The sequence below is a fragment of the Pelecanus crispus genome, chromosome 2 (assembly GCF_030463565.1).
Source record: "Pelecanus crispus isolate bPelCri1 chromosome 2, bPelCri1.pri, whole genome shotgun sequence".
In the NCBI taxonomy this organism is placed as follows: Eukaryota; Metazoa; Chordata; class Aves; order Pelecaniformes; family Pelecanidae; genus Pelecanus; species Pelecanus crispus.
Window position 1 is genome coordinate 165,672,748 of NC_134644.1, and position 13,148 is coordinate 165,685,895.

General features: G+C 38.7%; 1 protein-coding gene across 1 annotated transcript in view; it reads right to left on the reverse strand.

The window, feature by feature from the left end:
- The window catches only part of ADCY8 (adenylate cyclase 8), a 133,048-nt gene that overhangs the window by 49,306 nt on the left and 70,594 nt on the right, over positions 1 to 13,148 (reverse strand). The window contains 2 exon segments of the mRNA XM_075704730.1: positions 1,874 to 2,144; positions 6,368 to 6,526. Of these exon segments, the coding sequence (XP_075560845.1) occupies positions 1,874 to 2,144; positions 6,368 to 6,526 (430 nt within the window).

The window sequence follows — 13,148 nt, forward strand, 5'->3', positions numbered from 1 at the left end:
GTAATTCATTGCTGGGTTGCTGCTACTTGGATTCTCAATGTCTGCTGCTGCCAGTGACCTTTAGGTGGCATAATTAATGTTGTTACATGTTTATTCTGTCCAAAGATGACACACCTCTGGAAAAAGCTACTGTATCCTAATATAATTTAAATCTATCATCTGAATTTTGAGCTAAAATACATTATTTATGAGCAGTAATGCCTATTGTCTAACTTTAAAACTGTAAATTACTTAATAATTGAATCACTCATGGAATAACAGATTTTTAAAATCTTGTCTCCACCAAAAAGCTTATTGTAAAGCTGTGTAATATAAAATTATAGTTATTTCCAGAAGAACAACAAGTTCTGAAAAAAAAAGTGAGAAACAAGTGAGTTGTTTATTGTCATAAGACAAAAATTTGCTTTAAAACAACTGTTTAGTTATACCTATTTCAATAGTTTTCATGGACTTTTTACTAGTTTATTGAGTAGAAGTTGTTCAATAATAGAATAAAAACCTTAGTCCTTTATTTCATTCCTCCTTTTTGTTAGTATCAAGGTCAGGTTTAGCTGAGAAAATGATCAATGAAATGATAGCCTACTCTGCATAGATTTTTTGAACCACAGAAATTGGAATGTCTTAAAGACAAAGAAAAAGAAACAGAGAGAGATCAGAAGATATTCACAGCAGCATGCACTTGTACCTCTATTCCTAACGAAATGAGAGTATAGAGACAGGTCAACAAACTACAGTGAATACTAAAAGGTAGCATACATGCAGATACACAGATGTATAAAACATGTATAAAACAGGTGTTTTATATAACAGCAAAATATGCCATGCTCCAGTTCAGTTTGAAGAGACGAAGAGACCACCATGGGCTGATTGATTGTGAAGGCTTATCACTTCTGAGCAGATTTGTAAGAAGCAGAAGACGGCTGACAAAGCAAGACCTCCACACAACAACGCTTGAAGTTCAACAGACAGTGCAGACAAGTAGGACTAAGGATGTGCAGCAGAAGAAAGGATATATCATGTCATTACAGATCCCTCAGAAAAATGGAAGAAAACTCAAGCTGACCTTTTTTCATAAAGACTCATCAATCTTGCAAATGCAGGTAAGAGTGGTGTCTGAGGGCATTTTAACCTTTCCGTCTTTAATTTCTCTAAGCAAGCAGACTTTACAAATTATTTTTATGACTGTACAAGAACTGCTAGCAATTAGTCATGCAATGCTTTTGGAAAAGATCTGATCAGGAGCAGTTTTTATTGTCTCATATTTCTATTGAGCTACGCATGACCTTAGACTCTAACTCACCTGCTAGTGAACATTAATTATGTCTTAGAATCTAAGTTTTTTAATGTCTTTTATTAAAAAAAAAAAAGAAAAAAAAAAAGACAAGTGAAGAATGGACAATCTGTTTTTACAAGGTGCTTTTTTAAGGTAGATCTTTTTTCTTTCCCTTATGTATCAGCAACCTACACTATGCTTTTTCCTCTGGCAAAAAGTTAATTCTCTCATCCCTTTACTTTGATGGCAGTGCAGTGAAGCTATGCAATGATATTCACACTCTGACTAGAATGTCCCACCCAGTACAGTAACATTAGCCTTACTTTTAATTTACTTCTTTATGGGCTGCTTCAATTAAAACTAAGCTGTGTAGTATTTAATTTCAGTTGGAAAAACCCCAAAACCACTGGTCTCCTGGCATTTCCTCAGTTTGGATACATGATTTATTTCTGCTCTGAAACAATTTGTTTAATCCTCTGCTGTTACAGTACATGTTAGAATAAAGTTTAAAGATTAATTCGTCTCCTTTGAGGCTTCTGTTATTGAAATGCACTCAAACATGTGTTCATATTTGATGACATTAAAGGAAGCTTGACTTACATTCTGTTTTCCCACTATGTTATCAAAAGGAAGTTCAGGGCTCCAGGATCCTTCGGTAAATGTTGCTCCACTGTTTCTCCTGTCGGAGGAGCTGACAGCCTCTTTCACAATATCTTCAGGCAAAGTCAACAGACTCTCCTCAGGTTGTTTGATTAAATAAGTCTCAATGTTATGTTTCCTCAAGAATTCATTACGCTCTTTGCCATGCCCTTCTTCAACTTTATAATCCCCGTTCAGGCAGTCCAGAGTAGCTTTGGAGATGTGAATTCTCCTGCATAAGTGAAATAAATAGTAGCAAATACTGACTGTGCTCTAGTATACATAGGTAAGAAGGAGTTTCTGAACTCTGTATCATTTTTAACATGACACATAAACAGAAGGTTTTCTATTGTATAAGATGATTTCTGTAAAGAAAATGAAATAGTGTATTCAACAAACATGAGCTTCATTTGGGGACAAATACTCTCAGGGCATGTTCACATCAGTAGGATCTCATGAATGCACAAAGCCCTGTGACAGGAAAAACACTTTGATATTCACACCTGATACTTTTGCTCACAGTAATAGTTTAATGGGAGACCTTCCGGAGTAAAATACTATTCAGAGTGAATGAAAATTGCCACTTCAGGTAAATGTGGTGAGAGGAAAATATGTGGTATGCATTAGAGAAGTTTGTGTGAAAGCTCCTTAATTTCCTTCAGTTACCTATGGCAGCTTAGACAGTTGAAATTAGTGGTCTGATTGCATCTGAAGTGAATTAGGGAAATAGCAAAACTATATAAAGGCAGGTGGGGTGATAATTTCTGGTAAGATTAAGTGATGAGTTCAAAAAGATTTTGCAAGTGAAGTTCAATCTAAGAGATGACATACAAAAAGCTCAAATTTTGCAAAAGCGTGATAAGGCTTTGGATATCTTCCAGACAAACCTGGAGGTGCTTGGTATTTGGACTTTCTTAACCATAATTCTGGAGGTGCTTGGTATTTGGACTTTCTTAACCATAATTATGACTGCTTGAGAAGGACAGAAAGAAGTTAAATTAAAAAAAAAAAGTAGGTTTTATTTCTATTTTTAGGAAATCTTCAACTTCTTACATGTAGAGAAAATTGCAGGCACCTCTAAAACACATCCACATGGTTAGCTGTGCTATACTTTATAATGCAGCATCATAAATGCAATAAGAGGAGATGTTCATTAGGCACCTAGCTAACTCAAGCAAATGAATGTAGTGACTCTATTAAGATACTTTAAAATCAGCTCATTTTTCAAATTTGGATGAATGGAACTTTTTAAAAGTCAGGCTTGCAGCCAGATTCCTAAAGTTCAGTCAGCTAAAATTCTTGATCATTCCTTAATGACACATGCTGAGGCATTTTTCTCAGGTACCACAAATTGTCTTGTCTCCACTGAAGGAAATGGTCCTAGCACACCCCTTGGGAACTTTCTTCTGGAACTTAAAGGATGTCACTACAGAGTTAAATTGCATAAAATACTGCTGGAGTAGAAAGGGTATAAGCACATGTATGATGTGCATGTATTGCCAGAAGATAAAGTGCTGGTTGTCTTTAAGCATTGTGAAATACCCAGGACTACCAGAATTTGACACAAATTGGGTCTATGTAGAGTATTAAATATCGGTATATAATTAAAAGATCAAATATTTGTATCTCAGCCATTTTTTAACCTGTCTCAGCTTCCGGCTGAAGTCAACACAGGTTTTGTACAACTTTCACTGTCTGAAGTCATGCCATTACAATGCCCACAGAGATTAGTGTTCTTTTCTAGTCAAATGTCAGTAAAACTGACAATAAAAACCAGTAAAAAATGTTTCTCAAATATAAGCAACTTTTGGCCTGGACTGTAACACCACATCATATGATCTCTTAGAAAGAATGCATTTCCTAGCTCTTAGAAACCCAAATAGACTAAATTGATTTAAGTAAAGTACTAATTAAAAAAAAAAAAAAGAAAAAAAAAGAAGAAAGAAAAAGAAAATGATACATTAGTTGCCAGGGTGACTATCTTTGTGCTGAGTTTCCACTAATATAATTTGGGAAAATTGCATTATAAAGCCTATAAAGCCCTGAAATACGGACTTTATAATGGAAATGATAACAGCTTTAACTAGAGCATGGAGCTGGCTATTGATGCAATACCCTTAAATGGACCAAATGTTAATAAATAGTTGGTAGATTAAAAATATTTTCTGGTTTCACCTTTTCTACAGCTTACTTAAAAAACCTTAAAATGGATAGATCTTTCTAATTTTATACAAATGCAGTAAATCAGGAACCTGAGTATTGAAGTAAAAAGGTATAGCCTGTCCTACTGTTGAAAACGTATCAGGCCCAAAGCTTTAGATGATACCTGTCATTGATACATCCTGGAAAATTAATTATTAGCTAGGTTTTATGGCAATTCAATACCATATATTAATACTTAGATACACAAGCTGAAGACTATTAGAAGGTGGGGTCCTGGCAGAAGAGTGTCTCTGAAATAATACCATAGGATCTTACATGGTTTCATTCCCAGGTGTTGTGGACACTCTTTTTTTCCCTCTCAGAAAACCAGAAATGATTGCTTTTTCTCCGTGCTTCCAAGTGCCTCCTCCCATGACAGTTGGGCTGGCCGCTTATGCTCCTTCACCAAGGGGCAATCTGTCCCTGCATCACCCATGCTTATGGGGTCTAAGGGTGATATGCAACCAGTGAGGGGGAGAGCTGAGCCCCTTCTCTCCCGCCCCCAGACTGGGTGGAGGGACCCTCCCCATGAGGGCAGGCATGCTGCCTCCCTCCGCTGTGCGCTCAAGAAAGGGCTGTGGTTCATCTTTGCTCTGGTTTCACACTTTGGGAGCAAGACTGCTCATAACCCCAGGGCAACTTTTCTGACAAAACAGAGGAAAGCAATGCAGCTCTGGGAATGGGAATGACCTCAGTATTGTGGCAGGCAGGGGGATTTGAATGGTGGCTGCAGGGAGAAGTAAGGGGAGGCTAAATCGAACTTAACTGCTCTATTAAATCTGCTCTGCACACTAGGAAAGCCTGATGTAAATCACTGTTTTGAGGGACTTAGTGTATTGCTGTCACACACCGGCTTTGTTCTGTTGGCAAACTGATATACAGGAGTGGAAATCACTCCGCTCCAATAGACTGCAACCTAGCCAGGCATTTTATCAGCAACAGCAAGGTGCTGAGTTCTCTGGGTTATTCATTAATAGCTGTTCTACTTGCATGCATTAACAGCAATAAACTAGACTTTTTGCAGATGCGGATGGTGAAACTTAGATGATTGATTTGCTCATGTTAACAAAGCAGCATGTGACCTTTCTTAGTCATCTGGGGCTATCACATGGGATAAGCAGCAGGGAAAGAAAATTTTTTCTGCAGTTTTATACACTGGTGACATATACAGAGTACAGAAGTTGCTTTCAGAACATGCAATGTCTCATTTTCTCCTGATTCTAAGAATATAAATTAGTATAAAGGTCTACTATGGGGAATGGTGGAAGGGGCCCACATTTGCAAATACAATATAAAGCAAATATCACTCTAACTTCCTGGGAACATGACAGCTCTGACAGATCCTGATGTGTGTGTAGGGAGTATAGCACATGACTCAGATTTGATGACTTAAAACCTCTCTCCCTCAAGATGACAGCATCACTTATACTTTTTCCACGTAAAGGTGTTTGCTGCTATTGCTTCTATGTTCCATGGCCAAAACCTGAATTGCTGTAGGGGATCTTTTGCTACATCTTTCACCAATGGAAGGTGGAACTGAAAGTGAACAGAGGATTCCTATAACCACTACTGTTGCTTCAAATTTAGGTTTTGCAACTTCCAACCTACTGTGTAGGCCATGTTCAGGCAGAAATAACGTTCTATCTTCCAAGTGAATCAGCCACCTCAGACAAAGAAAAACTAGGCAGCTCAGTGGAAAAACATGTATTTTCACATATAGACAGGCTGACATAAATGTCTCAAAACATCTACTAAAGCATCAAATTATTTAAAAGACTACCTAGAGAGCCTGCTGTCCATAATGTCTTGTTATTATTATGAACACATAATTCTTCCCACACTTTGTGCATTATGAAATAAAATAAATTACAACCTTGTGCCTCACAACAGCATTTGAATACAAAGGACGAGAGAATGAAGCCTGGAAAAACTCATGAATGGCCAACACCTAACTGGGAAATTCGGGCTATCTCTGAGTCTTATATGGGCTGAATACAACCACTGACCTTTTTCAGGAAATCACAGCTGGCAAAGAAAGAAATATTTTTGTCTTTTCTAATGCCTCTGCAAGCTGACCATTTCTACCTTTTTTGACTATAGCCTCAAAATTCCTTGCCAACGGCAAAGTAACAACAACAACAAAAAAAAGCTCATAGTTGATGAAATAATGTAAGACAGTTAACCTGTTGGCAAGGTTAACAGTGTACTGTGTTGGCAATGTTTTCTGACTGTGGGACATACACGTTGCCTTACCCAGGAATTCCACCTGACTCGAGTTTGTTTGCAATATCCACGTCCCATGACCAGACATCAAACTGCCACTTTCGCAGGCCCAGCACTCCACACAGAACTGATCCCGAATGTATCCCTATTCTCATGTCAATGTCATGCTTCGTTCTTGACCTAACATATCTGTTAAACAAAACAAACAAAAAAGACAAGACCAGACTCATGAAAGTATATGCCACAGTTTTTCATATCTTTTAGAAAAGGTGTAAAATACAATGTCATTTGTTATAAAGAACCATTTAGTCTGTAAAATGAAGAGAGAACTTTCTAGGTAACAAAGTACAGGTAGTGATAAAATTACTCTAAAAGACAGGTTATCATTAAACACTTAATTGCATGCATGGTTCAGTGGCACATGATATTCCTATCAGACAGAAAGAGAAAGATAGGGAGAGAAAAAGATGTCTGAGTGAAATGTCTGGACTCATTGAGTCCTTTAGCTTGGAATTATAAAAAAGCATTCAACAACATTACAGAAACTATTATAATCAAACCTGAATATACTTTTATATTCTATTGCAAATTTTTAATATTTTTCAATATTTCAAAAATGTTACTTTTATTGACTGAAATTTTCCAGAGTTACTCTTTGTCCAAAGGTGTATTATTTTCAGTAGATTTGGCCACAACATTTACTCTGTTAGGATAATGGTGTGATTCTAAAATTGGTTTCTTCCATTCTGTGTGATGGCAAAGACCGTTTCACCTCTTCAAAAGTACACACATGCGGGCATATTTGTTAACAGTCTCAAAAAAGGGACTTTGTCCCAGCACTGTTTTCAATTAATATGCCTATTGGTTATAAAGGGAATTTTACTGTGTTAAAATAGTATATTCCTCTCGTGATGCAAGATAACATGTATTGTTCATAGCCACAGGCACCTTAGTAGTGTCTTAGACCTAGGACTGCCTCTCCTAAATCAGTGTTGAGATATTCCAGCACATCACCGTGGGAAGCTCACAGCTAAAATAATTGAGCGGTATCCATTGGGATGACAAAGAGAGTACTTCTCCAGTTCAGCCTGTGTGACAACAGTTATTTGCACCAGAATACTATTAGAGATAGTGTTCATCAATATTTGAATAGCATGCTCAGGATAGAAAAAGCGCGTTGCTACTGTTGGTCTACAGACAAGGCTGCTGCTCCTCTGTGAAGAGTCCCAGTTCTATGGTCACTGAAGTCAACAGTAGCACAGAAAGATCACACAACAGAGCAGGCAAAGAATAAACAGCTCTCACAGCTCTGAAGCTAACTGCCGTTGCCTCAGATGCCTGAGTCATGACCTTGACATACCCTCTCTAGAGGAGAGAAGGGCAAACTGCTTACTGCATTCAGTACTTGGCCTTTCATTGTTGCAATGGGGCATCGATTCAGGTTTTTTTGGGGAAAAAAAAAATAGGCATTTTAAAATGGAGAGAAACTAGTCGTACAAAGTTGTGAGGAATTGAAAATAAGCAACTCATCTTCATTTCCCTTTCCTGCATATTCTGAAACCTTGGAGAAAAACATGTGTATAAGTCCAAGTGCAGTTGTTTGTCTACAATAAGATCTGTTTGTTGTATCAGGAAGCTAACATATTTCAGATATCTAAAAGGAAGAGATTTTAAAAAAAAATCATAAAATAATAAAAAAGAAGCCTTAAGAAAGGGTTTATCTGTGTTCTGATACTCTGAGTTTAGAGTTTTCATTTACAAGTTTCTTTATTGGTCTACAAGCAAGAGGGCTTGAAATATTGAAATTAAACAATCACCTGTCCCTGGAAGACGGGACATGAAAACATCTCCTCCACACTGAAGTAGCGCCTTAAATGTTGTTAGAAGAGTTAAAAGAAGTGAAAACACTGCAATTTATAATGTGTTTTGAAAATTCTTTATAGATATGCTACAAAAATATCTAAACTAACACTCATAAATGTCGGAGGAATCAGCACACAGCTCCCCACAGGATCATTTCCCCAGTCTGCCTTTTTCTTTTGTTCAAACTAAGATAATTCTTTCTTATTTTATGTCTGATTTCCTTTTCTTGAAATACAAAGCTAATTAGATCCAAAGGAATAATTGAGCAAACAGCTTTTCATGAAAAATACACATAATAAGAGGACCTTAAGTTTAATAAAATGATCTAATAGCATATATTTCTGTAATCTCTCTCTCTACATATATCTATATACACACTCTATTAGACCAATTCAGATTTTAAGTACTACAGTATTTTATTGCTAATAAATGCTAGTATTTAACATCAGAAAAATGCTAGCATTGGCCAATCATCACTGGCATGGAATTTAACACGAACAAATGCCAGATGGAGTAATGCTGGGCACAAGTCTAACCTGGGAGAGGAGTGGCTGGGATCAGCCGTGCAGAAAGGGACCTGGGGGTGCTGGTCAACAGCAGGCTCAACAGGAGTGAGCAGCGTGCCCTGGCAGCCAGGAGGGCAAACAATGTCCTGGGGTGCATCGAACACAGCATAACCAGCCGGTCAAAAGAGGTGATTATCCTGCTGTATTCAGCACTGCCGCAGCCTCAACTTGAGTACTGTGTGCAGTTCTGGGCCCCACAATTTAAGAAGGATGTTCAGGTCCTTGAATGTGTCCAGAGGAGGCAACAAAGCTGGTGGAAGGGCTGGAAAATATTTCCTATGAGGAGTGGCTAAGGATTCTGGTTTTGTCTAGTTTGGAGAAAAGGAGGCTGAGGGGTAACCTCATTGCTCTGTACAGCTTCCTGAGGAGGGGAAATGGAGAGGGAGGTGCTGAGCTCTTCTGCCTGGTATCCACTGATAGGACACGTGGGAATGGTTCAAAGCTGCACCAGGGGAGGTTTAGACTTGATATTAGGAAGCATTTCTTTACCGAGAGGGTGGTCAAACACTGGGACAGGCTCCCTGGAGAGGTGGGCAATGCCCCAAGCCTGTCAGTGTTTAAGAGGCATTTGGACAATGCCCTTAACATGCTTTAACTCTTGGTCAGCCCTGAACTGGTCAGGCAGTTGGACTCAATGATCACTGTAGGTTCCTTCCAACTGAAATTTCTTTCTATTCTATTCTATTCTATTCTATTCTATTCTATTCTATTCTATTCTATTCTATTCTATTCTATTCTGTTAAACACTGTAAATTATAGTCTTGTATTTGTACCCCATATGAGAACTAACTCACAATGATCTCATTGGAGAGACCAGGTACAAATGATGGTGCAAGTAGGCAAAACATCTCTCTGTTTCCTGAGTGTTCCCTAAGGATTGCTGGATTTTAACTTTTCCTTTGTCATAAAAATATGATGATGGTCTGAAAAGGCTTCATCAGCCTCTGTCCTGTTTTCAGCTGGGATAGAGTTAATTTTCTTCCTAGTAGCAGGCATAGTGCTGTGTTTTTGATTTAGGATGAGAATAATGTTGATAACACGCTGATGTTTTGGTTGTTGCTAAGTACTGCTTATGCTAGTCAAGGACTTTTCAGCTTCCCATGCTCTGCCAGGTGCACAAGAAGCTGGGAGGGGGCACAGCCAGAATAGTTGATCCAAACTGGCCAAAGGGCTATTCCATACCATATGACGTCATGCTCAGTATAGAAACTGGGGGGGGTTGGCTGGGGAGCAGCAATTGCTGCTCAGGGACTGGCTGGGCACCAGTCAGCAGGTGGTGAGCGGTTGCATCACTTGTTTTTCCTGGGTTTTGTTCTTTTTTTTGTTGTTTTCCTTTTCACCATTATTATTATATTTCAGTTATTAAACTGTTCTTATCTCAACCCACGAGTATTCTTACTTTTGCCCTTCTGATTCTCTCCCCTACTGCACTGGGGGGAAAGTGTGGGCGAGCAGCTGTGTGGTGCTTAGTTGCCAGCTGGGGTTAAACCACAACAGCCTCAGTCAGCCACACAGGACTTCTGCATTTGTTCAAAACTTCACGTAGCTGTGCTGTCCACACTACCTCCTGCATGACACTGGAGACCCTAATCAAGGTCCTAGCTCCCTTGCCTCATCTGTTCTCTTTCACAGCCTCCCAACAACTTATTCCTGTGTGCTGCTCAGGTGATATTTGATCTCAACTCTTCATCTGCAGCCAGTGTGGATTTGGCTGCCTGCCTGCATCCTTTGACTGAAGGCTGTTCTGTTTTTCTGTCTGCTGCGGTGCTGGTGAACCTGCAGGGCCCCCATCTTCACACCCTCTCTTACTTGCCCTTCACAGCAATGCGCTCTTATGTTGATAGGTAGGAAAATAATTGCATGAGGGAACCTGATTGAATTGACCACAGGCAGTCTGAGATATATATAAACAGACCCTGTCCACAACATGAATCAAAGCAGAACAGTGATCTGGTCCTGCTCCCATTGCTTTATTATTTGCAACACAAGACTGAGAGCAGAGTGGTTGAGAACCTGTTTGTGGAGGCATTAGTTTTCACTAAACTTTTGTTGTAAGGTTATAAATTGAATAAAAAATAAATGGTCACAGTTTAAAAGTGAGGTGATTGATAAGTATGTAAAAAGCCACGGAATTATTCTTTTTCTTTAAAATTTGGAGTCATGTGTGGTGAAACAGATTTCTGAATTATGTAGAGAAGGTGACTTCACCATGGTCAAATCAATCTCCCTAATAGCCACACTACCACATACTTTAAGAGGTTTTGTTTATATACTGCTATAGAAAAAAAGCAATTAAAAACTGTGCAACAATGAACACTGGATCATCTTCATCAATAGGGGTAGTTCTCATTTATTCAGAAAAAAACTTCTCATAAATAATAGCATGTACTAGACACTGAAAAAATGAAAAGTTCATTTTCCATAATCTCAGGTGTTCCATATCTTTTAGTTCTTCTGCCTCTTCAATTTGTTCAACTATCAGTGAAGCTTCTAATTTAAAAAAAATGTATTTGCTTCAACTGTTTTACAGTCTCTCTGCAAATACTTTGACAAAAGTGTGCATGAAGCTGCATTATTGATGATCTATAAAGCAGCCCTTTTTACCTCACAAGCTGTCTGATATCTTATCCAGGATGAGGTAACTGTGACTGATGCTATTCATGCCATATCTCATTTCAATCAAGTCAGTGATGAAAATTTCATTGATTTTAATTGAATCTTGACATTTCCTTCTGGCCAGCATTCTTTGATGGGTATTTGATTTTTGTGCTATTAATCAGAGGCTTTCCTATTTGCATGTAGAAGGTGAGCCAAAAGTCAGAAATCTGCTTTTCAACCTTTTCTGTAGCTGTCAAAAAACTGAATGCCCTGGAATTTCATGCCTTGCAGGTTCAGACAGTGACACACTGGTTACACCTGTGCTGACCAGTTTAACTGTGCAAGGTTCTGTCTATGCTTTGAGATACTTAAAACAGCTCCAGAATGTTTTTTCCTGGCCAACTAGCTCTCTCACAACCTGTCCCCAGGTTCAGGAGTTTGCATGTGATGAAGGCCATTTCCAGTAGGCAATTTGAATGCCACTGCCTGGTTCTGGAAGCAAAAATAGTTGAGAGGAATGGAGTTGGCCAGTCTGTGCCAATTTTTCTTGGTGATAGCTAACATTCCCTGGGGCTGTTTAATTTACCCATCAAGACATAGTCACTATCATCCTCATGCAGATGTAATAGGAAAGTCTATGTATTCTGGTTGAAGTAAATAAGGGTCATAGCTGACCCTGCTTTGAGCACAAGGTGGGACTAGTGATCTCCTGCTGTCCCCTCCAAACTGCACTGTACTATGATCCTAAGGTTCAATTACATAGACAACTTTTCATCTGGACTCAACAGATTTGTGGAATTTTCCTAAATGAACACAAGTGCTTTTTGGTGGTGACATGAGATGGTAGTAAGTGAACTGAGGTAAGTGCTCTTTTTGGTGTGATTCTGGGAACTGTGTCATGCTTGCAAAGGAGTTATCCGTTATTTTTAAAAAGCTAGGTAACAGGGTGCACTAAACTACTGAACAGTTCAAAGAATACAGCTCAGGTACCATGAGTCACAGGATATAGCTGTAGATGGACTTTACACAGCATTGAATTTACAATTTAAGGTAGATATTACCCCAAGAAGCCAGTTTAAAATAGCTCCAGAATGAATTTATCTTGGAATTAGAGCTGGATTCCAATGTCAGTAGAAACTATTATCTGGAGAAGTTTCATGTCATCAGACTTATCACTAATATAACTGACTTGTTCTGAGTTCAGACAGATACTATAGCAACCCGGACTGAGTTAAACCACTGCTGTATTCCTGTTTCTTAAGTCTCTCTGCTCTGAGAGGCAGGAAACTAATTAGCACAAGGGACTACCAACAATATTATCAGAACCCTGCTTTTTAATTTGAAAACTGTTATAAAAAGCTATATAAATATATACACTCCTATGGATCTTGCCAACATAGCTTTGATTGTATTTCGTGGCACATTCAAAGAAAAGAGGTCTCAGAGGTACATGAACCTATCAATCGCTACCTGGTTCAATTCATGTAGTCACCCAACGGCAAAAGCAGGGAAAGAGATACTGTTCCTTTGCAGCCAGTGGATGAAATGGACACGTGGAGGTGACGAGGAGATCCAGTCCCAGTGTGAAACCTATTCATTCTGTGGCCTGCCTGAAAAGTGCTGGCTGAATTTGTGAATATCTTGCAAAGCCCCTTTCCACCACCATACAGAAATCAGGGTAAGCAATAGTTTTTGGTTTTGTGAAGCATTATTCTGTCTTCTGTGAATCAGGGCTCATTACAACATAGTTTGAGCCTGGTATATTATGCAAGAAATAATCTGTG